We start from the raw sequence: 15,712 nt of genomic DNA, 5'->3' as shown, positions 1-15,712 counted from the left end.
CGAAACTTTTCGATGGAAATGTGTTTCTTCAAAATTTTGGACGAAAATATTTTCGTGAAAAGATTTGACGGAATTTAGATTCTATCTATAATTTTGGTTGAATTTATTTTCTGTAAAAAGTTTATGTGAGTAATTATGGCAAAAAAATTTCTCGTCTCTAATTTCGTCTTTAGTTTTGAGGGAAGTTTTTTGACGTATAAGATTTTCATCAAAAATTTCATCACAATTTTTGACGAAATATTTTTCGTGGATAAATTCTGTCGGTATTTGAGATTTTTCTAATAATGTCACATTTAAAAATGATTCACATTATGTAGTTTTTACATTTTAATGCTAAGGGTAGATAAGTAATTTTTAATATTTTTTCCCTCAAACCCCCCAAATTGGGAGAACTTAAATTTTAAGAAGGAGGGTTTAGTAAAAATCCCCAATTCCTTCCCCTCATTTTTTTTAACTCACAGACAAGGGAATAGCTTCTTAAAATTCTCCCTTCCCCTCCAAAAACCATCTCCCAAACGGAGCCTTAAATGCCTTTAAGGGGGGGGGGGGGGGTGTTTGGTAGAGGAGAAAATTTTTCTTACTAGGAAAATACAATTAATAGGAATATAGTGGGAAAATAAATTTGGTAGAAAAATTAAAAAAAATTATTTGGTAGGCCAAAATATTACTGGAGAAATTGAGTTAAATTTTCTGAGTCTATATTTAATTGAAGGTAAAATATTGATGGAAAAATCGGTTGAAATGACGAAAATAACCCCTTTGTAATTTTTGAATCTGAAAGGACAAAAATTGGTATGCAATCATAAATCTGAATATTTTGAAGATCAGGACTTGTTAGACTATTATACTTTAGGGGGGCAAGACTTGATGATCAGCATTCATGGTCTCTAATCACACTCTTCGTTTTTTCTTTCCTTGCATTGGGTCTCTAATCACTTCGATGCCCCATTGGGTTCCTTTCTAGTGCTTCATGCTGTATCAAACGAGAGAGAACTAGTACATCCTGCTGGAAATTATCTTTGTTTGCAGACATATGGCTTGTGTAGCGGAAATAGGCTGAAGAGACTCCACTTCATTTCAACAACGAGGGTTATTTTTGTCTCCATAATTGTGCCCCTTCTTTCCTTTCTCAGCTAAACTCCAAATACCACTGTCTGTGTGTGGTTTTTTACAACAGTGTTTTTCATCAATTTTTACAAAAGAAACACAATGGCTGGGCAAACGATTTTGGTGGTAAAATTTATCAAACTCTTGTACCAAACATAAATAGAAATACTAGTGGAAGTTGGCTAGGTATCTAAAAGGAAAACCCCTACCAAACACCCCCTTAGAAGCCAATACATGAACTTGGAAAATAGTCCAGTACAGTTATCATTTTTGTGATAAACATTTTATGAATTGTGGCTCTACTTGCGTTAAAATCTACACTGCTATATTGTACAAAATGTTTAACGAATGATTTCTACGAAACACATGGCCCAACAACAATTGAGGGACAATCATTGTTTACTATTCAGGAATTGGCAAAAAAGTCAATTTTGCAAGACATCTTTGTACATGATAAGGACAATAACTTTATTATTTACCTATATTGCATCGAGTTTCTTAACCAGACGCGTTTTATAGACAAGAAGGATGCTGACGTGAAGTTAATTTTTGCAAGACACCTATTTTTGCAAGACACTTTTTTTTTTTGGAATCCAAAAAAAATATTTTGGACTGAATATTGCCAAACCGAACATATTTCCTAAAATACACCCACTTCTTCTTTTTCTACTTCTTTTATTGGGCATTAATTATTGTCTACTTATTGTCAGTTTGATATTTTTTCCCAGGAATCACATAATGCAATTAATTGAATATAAATTTATTAATGTAATCAATTAAATAAGAAATCAGGAGCAATTTTTTAAAAGAGAAATGATTAAATACTTGAGATTTAATTGTTGGATTTATTTAATAGAAATTTAATTGTCTTTATTTAGTGAATTAGTGACATAAAATTTGAAATGAGAATACTTTTTTGTTTAGAAAAAAACTTCAATTATATAGTGCACTGGATTTTGATATACGGCCCTTTTCATTTGATGAATGGTGGCTGTTATGTCACAGAGATAGAGATGTCTAATTCAATAGGTTAATGCGATATTTTTGAATTTAGGTGTTCTTTAAGGTATTTATGGGTTAGATGCCCTTAAATTTAGCAGATCACTATGCACTAAAAAGGAGTGGTGTGTGTGCACAGTGACAACATAACAATAATAGAGAGAGAATAATTATACATGTAGGTTTTACCTCTTATTTATAGCGTTTACCTATGCGTATTAGGATTCTGGACCTTTTGTCCGTCTTTTAACAACCCAAGCCCATGTTTTTTTTTTTTTGATAACAACCCAAGCCCATGTTTAACGCTGTCGTAATAGAATTAATATCTTTGAAAGATATCCTCTTTGATTATATCATATTTGTATTTGGATTGTCCCTTATTGGGCTTTATATTAAATGAGCCTCATATATGAGTCCATAATAGTGGCTATTCACACATTCAAAGGGTCAAGAGAAATACCAAATGATGGTAGTTCAATTGACGCCAGGAAAATGAGTAGATGGGGTAAGGTCAAGGACATGTGTTCGAATCTTTTCCAATATCATCTTTGTGTGGAGTTTAAAGCTTTAATCTCGAATCGGATTAGTCGCGAAATGAGGAACAAAAATTCAAAAAAAAATGTTAAGAGAAACAAGAAAAAAGAAATACAAAACAAAGCGTAACGATTTGCCATTTCAAAAACAAAACAAAAATTCTGGAAATAAAAATAGAAGGCAAATAAATTAGGGAAAAGTTTACCAATACTCTTGCGATTTGCTTCAGAATTATTTATGTTCCTGTGTTTTTTTAGAGTAAATACCATTTTCGGTTCTCAGCAAATTTCACGATTCCCGCTTTAGTCCCTTGCAAATAAAAAGGTTATTCGTGGTCCCTAAGAAATTTAAAATGGACTCATTTTTGTCCTTTTGAGGGACTAATGTGGGTCTTTTTTGAATTTGTGAGGAATCACGATTTCAACCAAATTGGTACATTTTGAATTTCTTAGGGACCACAGATAACCTTTTTATTTACTAGGGATTAAAGCGGGCATCGTGAAATTTGCTGAGGACCAAAAATGATATTTACTTTTTTTTATCACATACTCTGTGGTTTGTAAAATGTAAAAAATTACATAGACATATGTGATAAAATATATATAAAAACTAGTGTATTACCCGTGCGATGCACTGAGGAAAAAGATCAAAGTATTGTCGTCTGTCGTGGTTGGTTAATCGCACTGCAAACCTTATACTTACAAAAACCTGTGTTGCTATCTTGTTCTATATTTAAGGTGAAAAAACTACAGCATTGACACAGACTTTACAAATATCAACCATAAACAAAAATCTGCTATATAGAATGATCAATATTATGCAAATCAAATATAGTTATCTACTCGATGAGTTATGTAAAAAATAAATACTCTATAGTAAACTATGTTAAAATGAGGATGGCTAAAAAAAAATGCCTACAACTTATTGCTAACTATAACAGCCACTAATAAAATCAAGGTAACAAACAAACCAAACAAATATTTTATAAAAGATCAGCTTGTACCTATAATAGAAAACACTATTAATTCGGTGTCATTCTGTAGCAATCATTGGAGGGATGAGTTCAACACATACCAAACATGTGATTTCCTATGTTTATACATTATCAGGGACATACTATTTTACCATCATATTTATGCCTACGATACAAAGATACAAAATTCTAGATCTCGTATAATTATTTTTCATTTTTCATCTTATCATTATGAGCATTGGCAACTCCTATTTTTATAAGGATTCCATTCATATTAGCATTAAAATTTTTCCATTTTTATTCATTGAATATGCAACTCATTATTAACATAAGCAATTACAACAATTACACATAGTAAATGACTTATTCCTAATAGGTATATTAATTACTGTTATTTTCATTAATTGTTAAAAAACTCCTCGTAATATAATTACTTTGTGTTTTGAAAACGTCTACAGTTACCTTTGAAATTTTCCACGCAATCAGAATTAGAATAAGAATAAGAATTCCTTGAAATTTTCAACTCAGTCAAGTTTACAATAGAAATTCCAAACGATATCTCATACGATGTATTACTTAGATCGTATTTTTGGGTTGCATGTGTTTTATTTAATATGTATTAGGTTATTTGCACAGTTTGCACAATTTAAAAAGTTATTTTCCTTTATTATAAGATGTTTTTGAAATTTCAATAGTTTATTCACATTTAAAGCATATTAATTTTTTGAAAGTTTTACCGAAATAAGTTTTGGATATTATTTAATTTCGCTGGAGAAAAAAAAAGGACATATAAAGGATACATCATAAAAGTCATACATAAAGGAAAATCATTATTTTTTGGATATAAAAAGGATATTAGTAATTATGTGGGTGGAGAAAAAAAATAAAAATAAAATAAAAAATAAATAAGAAAAGGAAAGAATATATAATAATATATCTTTTTCGTTAGTATGAAGCCACAATTGTATGGTGCATATTCAAATAAAAGAAAAAAAAAAGAAAAAAAAAAGGGAAGCTGCAAAATTGGAAAATCAAAAAAGGGTAACTCATATCTTCTTCAGTCTTCACAGCTGTGCAATGCTCGTCTCTTTGTTGAGTTGCTCAGTTCTGCGCTGTTCCTTGTCTTCTTTTTATTGTGTGGTTGTGTTGTCCTCTACAATGTGCATCTCTTTCTTTGATGAAGAGAAAAGTCATATATTCAATTTCCTCGACTCACTTCCAAGAGAAAAAGACGAAAGTCAATCTGTTTATCGAGAAAAAAATGGATCAAACATTCCTATTTTGTGGATGGAACAATAAGAACAAAGAGATAAGAAGGAATACCTGATGAAAGATTTACCATTCAGGGACTTTTCTTCGAAAGGTTGAGTGTCATTGAAAGAGGTGACTTTGGAAGCATAAAGACCTTCACTGCTGCCGTGGAAGAAGAATGAATTAGCACTGTGAATAAAGATCTCTTTTTGGTAGTCGTGGATCGAAACAATTGAAATGATGCAAGCATAAATAAATTGAACCCTTCACAATAAAGCAACACAATCTTCCAAGATGCTAGTCGCTAGCCACCTACAACCAATCTATAACGTGAACCATTAAAGGTAGCTCTTTTAGGACTAAAAAACAACGGGTCAATGAAAATGGATGAAAAAAAGAAGCAAGGAAAGCAAGCCATGCAAAGAAAAATTAAAAATGAGATAGATGCACTAAATAATGAAGAAGAGGGACCTTGGTTCTCAAAGGGTGTTGCTGGAGCTGTTTCAAGTAATTTTTTAGTCCAATCCCTTCTTTGCTAAAGACCCCAACTTGCTTCCTCTTTGGCTGGAAAGAGGTAACCGGCTCCGTGACTAATGTTCAAGAAAATGAGAAATAGAATGAGAGTGGATGTAGGGAAAGGAAAGGATGGGGTTTGGGTGAAGAATCAGAGGCGCTGAGAAAAATAAAGATGCCATTTTAGAATTTGGTATTTAAAAGAGTAATGGAGAGAGAGGAGGAACTGAAAAATTTTATTTTAGCTAGTATAATTTCAAATATCATTAATAGATTTTTCATCTTCCAATGCAATTTTTAAAAACCTTTCATCTCCCAATACAACAATTAATGATGGTGGGTCATTAATGATCCATTTCGATTTTCGTTTTTCGTAAAATGTCATTATGACAAATTTTTCTTTTAAATGTTAAAGCAAGTGTGAACGCACAGTGTGAACACACAAATGAACACAAATTAGAGCTTGACACGTCAACTTTTTGGAGGGTTTCTAGTGTGAACACACAGTGTGAATACAAATGGGGTTTGCTTTGGTTTTCCTTTATATATATAATAATAATAGATAATAGATATGCCTTTTCATAAACCACACAAACATACTTGATAAAAAAAATCTATGAAACACCGACACTTCAAAAATCCTGACGTGTCGTGTCCGACACTTCTCGACACTCACCGACACTCCGACATTTCCCGACACTCCAATACTCGTTGCAAAGACTCAAAAAAGGGTTCAAAGGTTACGTTGCATTGCATTTTGAGTTCCAACTATTAGATTCGTTAGATTACGATTATGATTTCATTGAGTTTAATATAAACATTTGGAATATCTTATGTTTCTTTGCAAAATTGATGAGTATTATAAGTTTAGCTTTATTTTTTTGTTAAATTATTGAATACTAAATATAATATACACTACATAAATTAAAAATATTATATAATATCAAAACTTTTTAAAATTAACGTATCGAAGTGTCGTGTCATGTCATGTCGTATTCTGTGTCCCATGTCGGTTTCGGTCCAATATAAAAAAAATCACATAGCCATAAATAATTGGAGAATAAACCAGAACGTTCATTGACTAAATTTTCCCAATAAATTATGGATGGCCTCAATCAATGTGATGTACCCAACCAATTTTAAATGCTTAATTGACTTTTGATTCAGTCTCTAATCTCTACAACTTGTGCTTCACGCTTCAGCCATTAGCTTGTATCATTATCAATATTAATTAATAGCATTTCTCTTACTGTGAAGTAATAATTCGGTTTTGTTCTCTGCATCTACGGAACACCTCAATCTGTTACACAGGACAGGAGTAGTGAAATACAATGGCTACGATTGCAGGCGATGGCGGGCACCACAACCCGGCTCTTGACCCGGATTCGGATACTCCGGAAAACCTGGATCACGAGTTGGCTGAGTTCGGAGCGGGTTGCTTCTGGGGTGCGGAGCTGGCCTTTCAGCGAGTTGAGGGAGTGGTGAAGACTGAAGTTGGATATTCCCAGGGTCACACACCGGATCCCAACTACAGACTGGTCTGCACCGGATCCACCAACCACGTCGAAGTGGTCCGGGTCCACTTCGACCCGAAAGTCTGCCCCTACCCGAATCTCCTTGCTCTCTTTTGGTCACGACATGACCCCACTACCCTCAATCGCCAGGTACATTGAAATTTGTCCGTTTCTCCGTTTCACTCTCACGCACCTTTGGGGTTTTTTTACGTTATTACTTAGTATTAATTTTTTTTATATGGTAGGAGATACGTTTATCTCCCACTTAGTATAAAAATATGTATGGGTCTACAAAAAAAAAGAAAAAAGAAATAAAAAAGAGATAAAATTATCTATGAGAAACACTAATCCCTAATACTTATTACTTTCTATTTCATATGCTTTGTTATCTACTTTTTTATTTTTTTATTTACATTGGTTCAAGGTAGTGAAGTTGCTTCAAACGATTGATTCCACAGTGTATTCCATGCCATCATGATTTTATAAAATAATGAATTTGTACACACACACACACAAAAAAAATTATTATAATATTACATTACAAATGTAAAGTTGCATCCAATAGTATAAAAACCTGTTTATATTTTTTTTAATATCAATAAGGTTTACCAAAATTTTGGTGAATTGAATGAGCCCATTATATGACTCTGAGTCTGAAACATGCATCCTCACAATCAATTTTTAATTTTATAGTCACAAGCTTAAAACAGTGGTAAAGCTTTTTCCTTTATGATTGAAAAATTATGGATTCGAATCCAGAAAATAACCTTTACATTTATGCAACCCTAACTGATCAGGGTTTAATGAGGAGTTGTTTTATGTTTGAGGAGGTTGTATTCTTCCTAAAAACATGTTAAGTCCTTGGTTTATTTAATTATTTATTTATGTGTATGTATCTCAGGGAGGAGATGTGGGTTCACAGTATAGATCAGGAATATACTACTACAATGAAACTCAGGCTCGTTTAGCTCAAGAATCTAAAGAAGCTAAACAGTTGGAATTGAAGGACAAGATTGTGACAGAAATACTTGCAGCAAAGAGGTTTTACAGAGCAGAGGAATACCATCAGCAATATCTGGAGAAGGGTGGAGGTCAAGGCCTCAAACAGTCTTCAGAAAAGGGCTGCACTGATCCCATTAGGTGCTATGGTTGATGACTTACTTCGCACTTCACACTAAGTCTAGCTTCTATCTGCCATCTATTTAGAATGCTAGTATTATCCAAAAATAAAATTTTATGGTTTATGTATAAAAGTGATCAGATCAGATACTTTCTCTGCAATCTCAACTCTTAATTGAATGTTTTAGTTCCTGTTTGAACAATTGCTGTTTAAATAATTGCTGTATGTTGTCTCTTTGCATGAAACTCTTGGCCATAGAGTAATTGCAGGGAGGTTACATTAGACATTGCAAGCTGTCAAATTCAAAGATTTATTTCTTTATGATGAAAGCATAAATATCTAGATGGATACATTGGCATCGAATCTGAGATACAAATATTATCAGTGCATGTGATTATGAGGCAATTCCTAACACACTAGTAAACGACAACCAAGACTGATTAAAGCTTAGTTTTGTGGGAAGCATTCAAAGTTCATCTTTAGGAGATGATGAACGTCCTGTTGGATTATTGGAGGAGTTCTTGATTGGGTAGGAAGCCTCCATTGCTATGCCACAGAGTCCTTTCTTGTCAGATATGTTCCTTTGCATTCTGATGTAACCCTGTTCTCCCCATTCTGGTCCCCAAGAGTTCTTCACTATCCAGTAGTTAGTTCCATCAACAGTTGTTCCATATCCCACAACTGCTACACCATGATCTAGCTCCGTGCCACAAGTGCCAGTAAATACTCCCTGTAATCATTAGCTATACAAAATCAAGATACCCATTTGTTTCAATCTACCTATTGCTCAATTTTGTCCAGGGAACTGGGAAACCAATGCTTAGCTTCTAGCAGATTTTGAAAACAATTTACAGTGAATAGGTGAAGTAGATGTTTACCTCTGAGTAGAACTGGAAATCAGATCCCCCTGCATCTATGGCTACGGATACAGGTTGGTTAGAAACAGCTTTGAGCAATGCATCTTCATCGTTGGCAGGGACAGTCTCGTGGCCATCAATTAACACAGCTGGATCATTTGCCTGCAATATGAATGATTTTTGCACCTTTAACTCCCTCTAGTTATCAGTTAATTATTCTGGCTTTATAAAAGCTTAGCATAGTATGCACCTTTGATGCATCACAGGATCCATCTGATGCTGTATAAGGGTAACTGCTTTCTGTTGTTATGCCTCCATTTTGCTTGATGAACTCAAAAGCATATTCCATTAGCCCACCATTGCACCCTGCATTTTCATCATTGTCACAATCCACCAGCTCTTGTTCAGACAAGGAGACTAGCTTATTTCCCTTGATTTGGTTAATGCCTTCAACAGCAACAACAGTTGAAAACGCCCAGCAACTACCTATAAGAGACATTAGCAACAAGATGATTTTCATTTCATTGATGCTTGAAGACAAACAACAATGTAATTAGAAGCTATATGTGCACCCTAGTCCCATTTTATATTTATAAGAGGGCGATGTGACTGAAATATTTGAATCTAAGAATCAGTCTCTTTGCAAATATGTAAAGGTAAGGTTGCGTAAAAATTGCCTTCACTACTACCCTTGCTAGTCGATTTAATGGAGTGGTTGTTTACGCAAAAGCAAAAATAAACAATTGATAAATAGATGAATAGGACCTAGGTTGAGCTCTATGATTAGCTACTAGTATCTATTTAGCTTACCACAATGGCCTTGATCCTTGACAGGAGTAACAGCGCCTTTCTTCCTCCAATCCACAGAAGGAGGAACTCTGTGAACCTTCTCATACATGAAGGTTCCATTCCCACGTGGCGTGCCTTTGAACATTCTATGGTGATTAACCTTTGAGCCAGCATAGGCACTCCTGAATTCATGGTTGGTCATGTCAGCGAACTTGTTTAGTTTCAGCTTATACGGCTTATCCATTTTGTTAGTATCATGGACATGCATCACATTAGCTTTGAACACGTTAAACCGCTTGTGCTTGTCATCGAGGCTTCGAGAAACCGTGTGGTGACTCCTCCATCTCTCGTATAAGTCCCACAAGCTTTCCTCAGATGCCAAATCCACCTCGTTGAAATCAAAGCTCTTGGCCACTTGGAGAACCAAAGCAAGGGATAGAGCAACAACCCACAAGAGCTTTTTTATTTCCATGTTTCTTGTTGGAATCAGTTCAATGAAAGATGGTGAAAATATAGGGGTTAGGGAATGCTTTATATAGTGATGTGAAAACCAATTAATGAGAAGAAAACAAAAGAAAAATAAATGAGTAAGTTACAGGTTCCTTATGGGCATCAACAATGAGCAATAATGAAAGACGCCAAGCTGTGTCACTTAGAGAATAATGGAGAAGATAGGATTTGTTTTGTTGCTCAAGTATAGAAGCAAAGGCTTCAATAAATGAAAGGAAGGAAACTTGAGAGATTTTCTTTTGTTATTTTTTTTTTTTTAAAAAAAAGATTGTAGTTAGGTGCCAAATCTGAAGCTGTGTCATTTTTGTTTTTGTGTCATACTTTCTGTTATTGTATGCTTCAAGGATCATCTTTCTTTTGCATGCTGATCACGCTATAACATTAACGAGGAAGATGGTGGAGAGTGAAAAGCATGGTTACGTCTGGTTTTGAGCCACCATGTGCTGCTAGTGAAGTGAAACGTTCTGATAATGTTTTTATTTGTAACTGACGTTATCGCTTTTTGAAAGGTTTGGAAAAGAAGTGAGAAAAGCGAGCCAAAAGGTAAGAGTAGTGAGGTACTTCGCACAAAAAGTTCACACAAATCTAGTTCGGAATAGTGAAACTCTTCTAAAGTTCTAATTAAGTATTCTCATGCGTTTGTGGTAGTAAGAAAACGTAAAAAGTGATAACGAAAAACTGATAAAAACTTACTGAACATTTAATTTGCCTTGAGCTTAACATATACGACACATTTACAAGCTTAGAGGTGATTTTTTTAAAGATAAAACTTGTTATAAATCTACAACTATGATCAGATGTTGGTAAGAAAATTTGGTAGAGGCCTATAATTTGCTATATATTGGTTATTTCGATTTGGCAAAGTTTCCATTTGGCAAAAGCAATATGAGAGAATATTTTAGTACTTTTCAGTAGTTATTATTTGACTCTAGTGACGCTCTTGCTTGTTGTATGGGATTACAATAGCGTAATGCATCAGGCACCACCCATCACTTCTGCAGTTGAAAAACCCATTGCCTTTCTGCTAAAGTAATAGCTCATGCGGTCAATTCTGTTATCTTTTTCATTAAACGGTGACACCTATTATATGCCTTCCATGAAAGATGATTCATTTCTTCTTCTTCTTCTTTTTCAAATTCATTTTTTTGGTTGTCGCTTGAAAGAGCTTTCAAGGCCTCTTCTATTTTTCACTGTCAACTAGTTATTCAGTAGAAGAACTTCACATGGCTCGTGGGTGTAAGTAAATAAACAAATGTACAACACCTAAAATTATGGATATATTGTTACATTATGTTTTAGTCATGATAGGTTATACATATCACATGGTCATTGCCAATAATAGCCATCATTTGGACCAACTTAACCCCTTCGTCCAACTCTCTACACCAACTTGAACTTCCCTTTTCCAGTAATCCATGTTCATTGATCCCAAAAAGAAAGATTCGCTAATGTTAGTTTGCACAGAAACCTTTACATAAGAACCAAGAGAGAAAAAGAAAGGAAAATGTGAATACTTATACTGAGAAAAATAATCCATGTTCATCTGTTATTGCATTTTCATGAGTCACTCCGTGGATTGATCAAGGACTAGGACATTTTGGTGAGTACTAGTTTACATATTCCCCATACCCACTTTGGCAATATTTAGTTCCCTAAGGATAAAACAAAAAAGATTTAACAATGAAATTATATATGTGAATAGATACTTGCAAACAGCATTTGTGATGTGTGCAGAAGAAAAAGTTAAAAGTAAAGCAAAGAAGTTATCCAATAGCATTAGAGGAGTTAAAATAAAATATAACCCAATCTATTAATCATCTGCCATTTTTACATTAATTACATCCTAGCAGAGACCTGATTCAACAAATTTTGCCAGTTCAAATTAGTAGAAAATGAGCTTCATCACAATTGATTTTAGAGAGTAACTCACGATTTTCTGTTAAAAATGAATATCTACAATGTTCCTAATTTGAATGGTATACCCTGTAAGAAAGTGTAATCATTTTTTTTTTTTATAAATCAGAAAGTGTAAGGGAGCATTACCATATTCCCTCCGTGCCAGCTAGGGTCAACGTCAACATCAACAACATCTTTATCCCAAATGAAATAAACCCCATTAGGTCCAGATACAAACAACCCCATTCTTGTCAGCTGAAGCTAGGGGTCTTCCAAGCCCACTCCACGTACAGCACAGGATAGAAGAAGTATGTTCCTTCAGAGTGCTGACAATATCACCTTTAGATATTGACCATACATACACAGATCCATCAGAAGATCCAGCAGCAACGTGACTATCATCTGGACTAATACAGGAACGACTCCAATTCGAAGCCACTCTATTTCCTGTGGCTCTTAGTGTGCCACTAATTTCCAGAGATCGAACATCAAACAAATTGTGTAAATTGTCCCTTCCACTGGTCAACACAACATTTCCATTTCGAGAAAGAGATATAGATGTCACAGCAAGCGAGTGTGCCACGACCTCGCTAAGTTGCTTTCCGGTCTGAATATCCCATAATCGAAGACTTCCATCAACATGTCCCGAAAATATTGTCTGTCCATCCATGCTGAAGCAAAGAGCATTGCAGTTGCTGTGAAAAATGATTGTGTTAATGCAATAGCCTTTCATCAAGTCCCAAACTTTTATAGTACGATCGTAAGCTGCACTGACAACATGACGGCCTGATATCTTGCTGACATCAACAGCACATACTTTATCTGTGTGGCCAGTAAGGGTATGACGAACTCGACCTGAGTTGAGATCCCACATATATAAGTTGTTTGAGCTGCTTGCAGCAATAACAGATCGATTATCATGGGTTATTGTGAGATCTAATATGGAGCCAAGGCAGCCATAAAGATTGGTACTTAAGGACCCAGTATTCGTATCCCACACTCTAACTGATCGATCCTGTCCCCCAGTAACCAATTTACTAGAATTGTACTCAAACAATATGGAAGCACAACCACCTTCATGTGCATTGAGCCTGTATTTGCAAGTGGAAGGGATGGTTGACTCGAAAAAGAAGTCAGCGCCTTCTTCGCTTTGGCGAACTATGCCATCCACCTGCTGCCTTGCTAGTTTTTCTAAACCACTGGCCTTTAGCCGCTCAATCATGTCATCATACAGTTGATTTGCCTAAATTGATAGGAAATATATTAGTTGAACTAGCAGCGAAATGAAACATTTAGAAATCTAGCAGCTACTAGAATTAGTAGTATCATAGTTTTGTAAACTACTGTTGTAACTATCACACAATTATTCCACTCTATTATCACACACAGTTCAAATTTCAAGCTATCAAAAAATAAGTTCAAAACTAGATGCAATACTGGTATAATATAGTGTAGTCGGGTAACTGACATTTACCAAAAAAAGAGAGCAAAATCAATAGCAGATTAGCAGCAGCTGAATAAATTGTAATCATATTAGCTGACTGAAATTCACCTCATGCCCAAGCTCAATCCATTCTCACAGAAAATATGTACCCCAATAAACTATCTAATTTCAAAAGTTCATTGGTGAATGAGAATGTATTTATACCTCATTTAGGCGTTCAGCATCCTTCATTTTTTCTAACATCAAGCGATCCGCCAATGTCTTATTTTCAGTTTCAGCATTCTTGGCTCTAGCAGTCATCTGCTCCAGTTGTGCTTTAAGTACTGTATTCTCACTTAGAACCAAGTCAAGAGCTTTACTTTTTTCTTCTAAATCCATTTTTGATTGAGAGCATTCATCCCTGCAAAATTTATTTAAGTTGCAATCAAAATTCAAAAGCACAATGTTGTGACTTACTTTAATAAACTTCACGAATATTAAAATTAAAACATAAAGGGAATATTAAGCAACCTCACTTCGGTCAACTCCTTTCGCAGATCAGCGATTGTAGTTTCTTTCTCTAGAATCAAAGCTTTTGAAGCTCTGGATTCAGCTATTTCCACAACAAGCTGTTCAGATATTCGGGACTGAGCTTTGTAGCATTGCTGAAGTTCCAATTCCAGACTCTCCGCTTTCTCTTTCCATTCAGAGCCCTTCAAGGACACAAACACAACTTTTAACTCAATACAAAACATTCCAATTGTTAGATAAACACCATGATCCAAGTAACAACAACAATACTAACGATGAGCAGCATCCACAAATATTAATACATTTGCCCATTTTCAAAAGATACAATGAACAACAGTAATTAGCAAGCAACAACTGAAGATTGGGAAATTTGACCACAAGCACCATTATATTGCAACCAAAGATTCAATGATATTTCTAAAAACAAATTGAAGATTGCAACAAGGGTCTTATTAGATTCAAAAGCTAGATACCCATTGTGATCAATTTGCTAACAATCCCTAAATCAAAACATGATAGAAATGGGACCTGGGAAGAGATAGGTCTAGAAAGAGCAGCAAAAGCCGGAGCATGAGCTCCTTCTTCGTTCAAATGCCGCTTACGCAGAGCCCTCAGAGCATGCTTGATAGCCTCATTTGAAATTTCTTGCTTTGACTTGCGAGGATTCGCCATGTACCAGAAAACGATCCAATCACCAAACCGCTAAAATCACCTGCTTGGTTGCCCGCAAAACAAAAATGAAATGGTGCCCAGAAATTTACAACAACGAAAGATTAATACTTTGAACAAGAAATTTACTTTAATCATATTTGAAATTTTGGAGTATATGTTGCTATTGTTCCTCCGACTTTGACTTCCACAGCAAAATTAGCAACAATAATAACAATAACAACAACAATAATAATAATTAAATAATGAGGGAGCGGATTGAGCGTGAGTCTTTAGGATCTGTAATCTGTATGCAATCTCTTTACTTCAATTACACGACAATAGCATTTCTGTATTCAGATCGATGAAATTTTATTGTTATAATTTTTGAACTGGTTAAAAACAATACAGCAAATACCTTTTGTTGGTCGTCCAAACAATGCCTTAAGCATTATTTTTTTAATTATTTTTTTTTCTTAATTTGATGTTACATTACATAAACTTAAAAAAGAAAAAGAAAAAAGAATTAGGCAGCATAATTCATCAAAGTAATTTTTTTTTTAAAATATATTGTTGAATTATGTTTTTTACTTTCTATTAGCTTATTTTGATTTTACAGAAGTTTATAATTAAAATGTTCTAAATAGAATTTTTAGTTAAAAGTTTTTGGCATAAATAAAATAATCAATCAAATATACACTAAATATATGAATTTAATAATTTTATATTCTTTTTGATTTATTGATCCTTCACTTAACCGTTGGGTATTGGCTCGCGGACTAAGCTTGCTTCAACATTTTCCAAATCTCACTAGTGACTCAGTGAATCACGTAGATGAGAGGTTTTTGGGTATTGAACTATATTTTTTCGGAAGAAGATAGTGTGATTAGTGTTCTCTCGGGAGAAAATAATGTAGTTTGTAAAAAAAAAATTTGTAAATATAACCTACCCAGTACTATAATATCTACGTTCATTCCAAAAAAGGAAAATTAGTGGAACTTAAAAAGAAATATAGATAAAAATCTGAATTCAAATGGAAAAAAAAAT

General features: G+C 34.3%; 3 protein-coding genes across 4 annotated transcripts; 1 reads left to right on the top strand and 2 right to left on the bottom strand.

Moving 5' to 3' along the window:
* The first annotated feature begins 6,530 nt into the window (after positions 1-6,530).
* LOC133296326 (peptide methionine sulfoxide reductase-like) lies at positions 6,531-8,246 on the top strand. Its single transcript, XM_061495290.1, has 2 exons — positions 6,531-7,041; positions 7,793-8,246. The coding sequence occupies exons 1-2, from the start codon at positions 6,709-6,711 to the stop codon at positions 8,042-8,044; spliced, it is 585 nt and encodes a 194-aa protein (XP_061351274.1). The 5' UTR covers positions 6,531-6,708; the 3' UTR covers positions 8,045-8,246.
* A 175-nt stretch (positions 8,247-8,421) lies between these two features.
* On the bottom strand, positions 8,422-10,129 carry LOC133296325 (vignain-like). Its single transcript, XM_061495289.1, has 4 exons — positions 9,679-10,129; positions 9,119-9,354; positions 8,890-9,030; positions 8,422-8,741 (listed from the first exon to the last, which is right to left on the bottom strand). Exons 1-4 carry the CDS (start codon positions 10,127-10,129, stop codon positions 8,478-8,480), a joined length of 1,092 nt encoding a protein of 363 aa, XP_061351273.1. The 3' UTR covers positions 8,422-8,477.
* Positions 10,130-12,104: 1,975 nt separating this feature from the next.
* On the bottom strand, positions 12,105-14,913 carry LOC133296321 (autophagy-related protein 16-like). Of its 2 annotated transcripts, XM_061495283.1 has the most exons (5): positions 14,816-14,913; positions 14,546-14,729; positions 14,018-14,199; positions 13,712-13,907; positions 12,105-13,306 (listed from the first exon to the last, which is right to left on the bottom strand). In XM_061495283.1, exons 2-5 carry the CDS (start codon positions 14,687-14,689, stop codon positions 12,284-12,286), a joined length of 1,545 nt encoding a protein of 514 aa, XP_061351267.1. In that variant the 5' UTR covers positions 14,690-14,729; positions 14,816-14,913; the 3' UTR covers positions 12,105-12,283. The 2 variants fall into 2 exon arrangements, with proteins under 2 accessions (XP_061351267.1, XP_061351268.1); XM_061495284.1 differs by lacking the exon at positions 14,816-14,913 and having other exon boundaries at positions 14,546-14,809.
* Between the last annotated feature and the right edge of the window lie 799 nt (positions 14,914-15,712).

This window comes from Gastrolobium bilobum, unplaced genomic scaffold (assembly GCF_033153095.1).
Source record: "Gastrolobium bilobum isolate Gb01-03AN ecotype WA unplaced genomic scaffold, APGP_CSIRO_Gbil_v1 utg2008, whole genome shotgun sequence".
In the NCBI taxonomy this organism is placed as follows: Eukaryota; Viridiplantae; Streptophyta; class Magnoliopsida; order Fabales; family Fabaceae; genus Gastrolobium; species Gastrolobium bilobum.
The sequence above is the reverse complement of the archived record's forward strand: the minus strand, read 5'-3'. Positions and strand labels throughout refer to the sequence as shown.